The sequence below is a fragment of the Fukomys damarensis genome, unplaced genomic scaffold, assembly GCF_012274545.1.
Source record: "Fukomys damarensis isolate Sample0158 unplaced genomic scaffold, DMR_v1.0_HiC HiC_scaffold_16, whole genome shotgun sequence".
Classification (NCBI taxonomy): Eukaryota; Metazoa; Chordata; class Mammalia; order Rodentia; family Bathyergidae; genus Fukomys; species Fukomys damarensis.
The window spans coordinates 56,766,724-56,769,093 of NW_022900928.1; the positions used below are offsets into that span (position 1 = coordinate 56,766,724).

The 2,370-nt window shown below is 47.0% G+C and overlaps 1 protein-coding gene across 1 annotated transcript in view; it reads right to left on the reverse strand.

Moving 5' to 3' along the window:
- Window positions 1-2,370, reverse strand: part of Poglut3 (protein O-glucosyltransferase 3) — a 19,795-nt gene that overhangs the window by 15,017 nt on the left and 2,408 nt on the right. The window contains exon 2 of the mRNA XM_033763945.1: window positions 2,302-2,370. Coding sequence (XP_033619836.1) covers window positions 2,302-2,370 — 69 coding nt within the window. The remainder of the gene's footprint in view (window positions 1-2,301) is intronic.

The following is a 2,370-nucleotide window of genomic DNA, read 5'->3' on the forward strand; positions in this document are numbered from 1 at the left end:
TTTTTTGGTACTGGGGATCAAAGTCGGGTCCTTGAGCTTGCCCGAGGCAGGCACCAGAACCACTGAGCTAAATCCCCCGCCCAGAGTATTAAGTATATTGTTGTATAAGGGATCTACTGGCCTTTTCACCTTACTGAAACTCTATACCCATTCAACAGCTTACATTTTCCCATCTCCCAACAAGTATTCTACTCGTTCCTGTAAACTTGATTACTTTGGATAACTTATATAAGTGGAATGTAAAAGTTACTTTTATTTGTTTGAATGGTCTTACTATGTGGTTCAGGCTGATCTTGAACTCACTTTGTACCCTAGGCTGGTTTCAAACTTGCAGCGATCCTCCTGCTTCAGCTTCCCAAGTGCTGGGATTACAGGCATGTCCAGTTTAAGGTTACTTTTAAAGGCTGTCAAACGTTCCATTACACGAATATACCATACTTCATTCAGCAATTATCTTATGGGTGGCTATGATTATAATTATAGTGCTGCAGGAATATCCTTGAACATAAATCTTTTACAATATTTGGATTATTTTCTCCAAGTGATATAGAAAAATTACTTTCCAGGAGCATTTTGAGCTCTCAGCACTCCTAAGAGCTCTGAGCACTGCTGCTTCATGGTATCTCAGGCCTGTAATCCGAGCACTTTGGGAGGTTGTGGCAGGAGAATCTTGAGTTTAAAGCTAGCCTGGACTACATAGTGAGAATCTGTCTCTAAAAACAACAACAACAGAAGTCACTGTAGTTACGGAAGAGTCAGATTCTCATCAGGCCTCAGCTCCAAATTCTCTAATATCTCCCCTTTATTTCTTTTTTCGGTACCGGGGCTCAAACTCAGTACCTCGCACTTGGAAGGCAGGCTTGGTGCCACTCAGCCAAATGCCTGGCCCTACTATCCTTTACTTCTGAAAATCCTTTGTTCGGCATTCAAGGCCCTTAAAGATTCCTGGCTACAACCTGACTCGCTCTTTCTGCTTCGCATCTTTAAATTACTTATTTTCCTGAATCCGTGTTCTTCCATCTCTAGGCAACTGCACAAGCCATCTGCTTGCCTGCCAGTAAACCCTCTCATCCTTCAGATTTCTACCCCGGAAATCTTCCTTGTGTCCCCAGGCCTATTATGGCAGCTCTCCAGCGTTTCTCCTACAGTCTACCTTCCTCGTAACAATTAGTTTGTACAGTGATGTGTAATTATTTACGTATCTGTTTGCCCAACAAGCTTTAAATTCCCTGATGGGCTGGCACTGCTTTATATCCCCAGCAGGCTTGCCAAATATAGTTAAATAAACAGCAAATGAGTATTTGTTACATGCGTGAATTTAAAAAGAAATTTTAAATTCAAATTACACCCTTAAAATCCCTCACTTTGGGTAGTAACTCCTCCTACCACCTTTTCCCCCAGAACTCCACGCCCCCGGGCCCACTTCCGAAGTAAGTGAAGTTCCTAGCTGTGCTAGCAGAGGACCAGGCCCTGGATTATTCCGACTGGATTGTTCTTTCTTGATAACACAGGTTGCCAGTTGGCAGGAGCCCTAAACTTTGATATAAATTAGCAAATCCTGACTGGCAACAATTTAAAACCAGCAGGACAAGTTACTAAGAAGTTGCAAAGGTAAAATGCGGAGAAGGTGGCAGGAACACCCATCAGAAAGGTTCAGGTTAAAATCCATCTTCGGCAGAGAAAACTTCGAACGATTTCTACTAAATTTCACCAATCCCTTAATCTGCTTATTAATAACTCAAAACTAGAAAGAAAACGAAACAGCACCCAAAACCGCCTCTGTGCCCAGTGCCCAGACACCTCCTTTGTGTAGGAGCCCCCAGCTTCAGAAGCCCTGTAATCCGAGATGACTCCAGCCGTGAAAGCATTCCCTGCTGCCCTCACCCTTCAGGCATCTCGGTCGGAGGCGGAAGAACAATCCTCCCACGCATGACTCACACCGCGTTCTTCCTAACACCCTGGGCGTCATTCCTCAGAACGTTAGTCCCCGAGTTTAAAACGCGGAAGTACCCCTGGGGTCATTCATTCATTTAATTGGTTTCGTTTGGAGACAGGGTCTCTCAAGCAGTTGAGGCTCCCCTTTGAACGCCCTAAGTAGCCCAGGCTGGCCTCGAACCCGCGGCGATTCTCCTGCCTCAGCCTCCCAAGTGCTGGGATTGGAGGCAAGGGCCACCACGCCCGGCTTTCACGGCGACTCTCTCTGTACACCGGGTCCATCGCAGAAGAGAAGAGAATGACCAGAGAGGAGGAAAGGCCCCACCGTCCCCAGGGGGCGCAGCGCGGGTCGCGGCCGGACGCTACCTGGGGGCGAGCGAGTGAGGTTCCGCCCCTGCGCGCTGACCGCCTGCAGGTAGAAGTAGCGGACGGGCA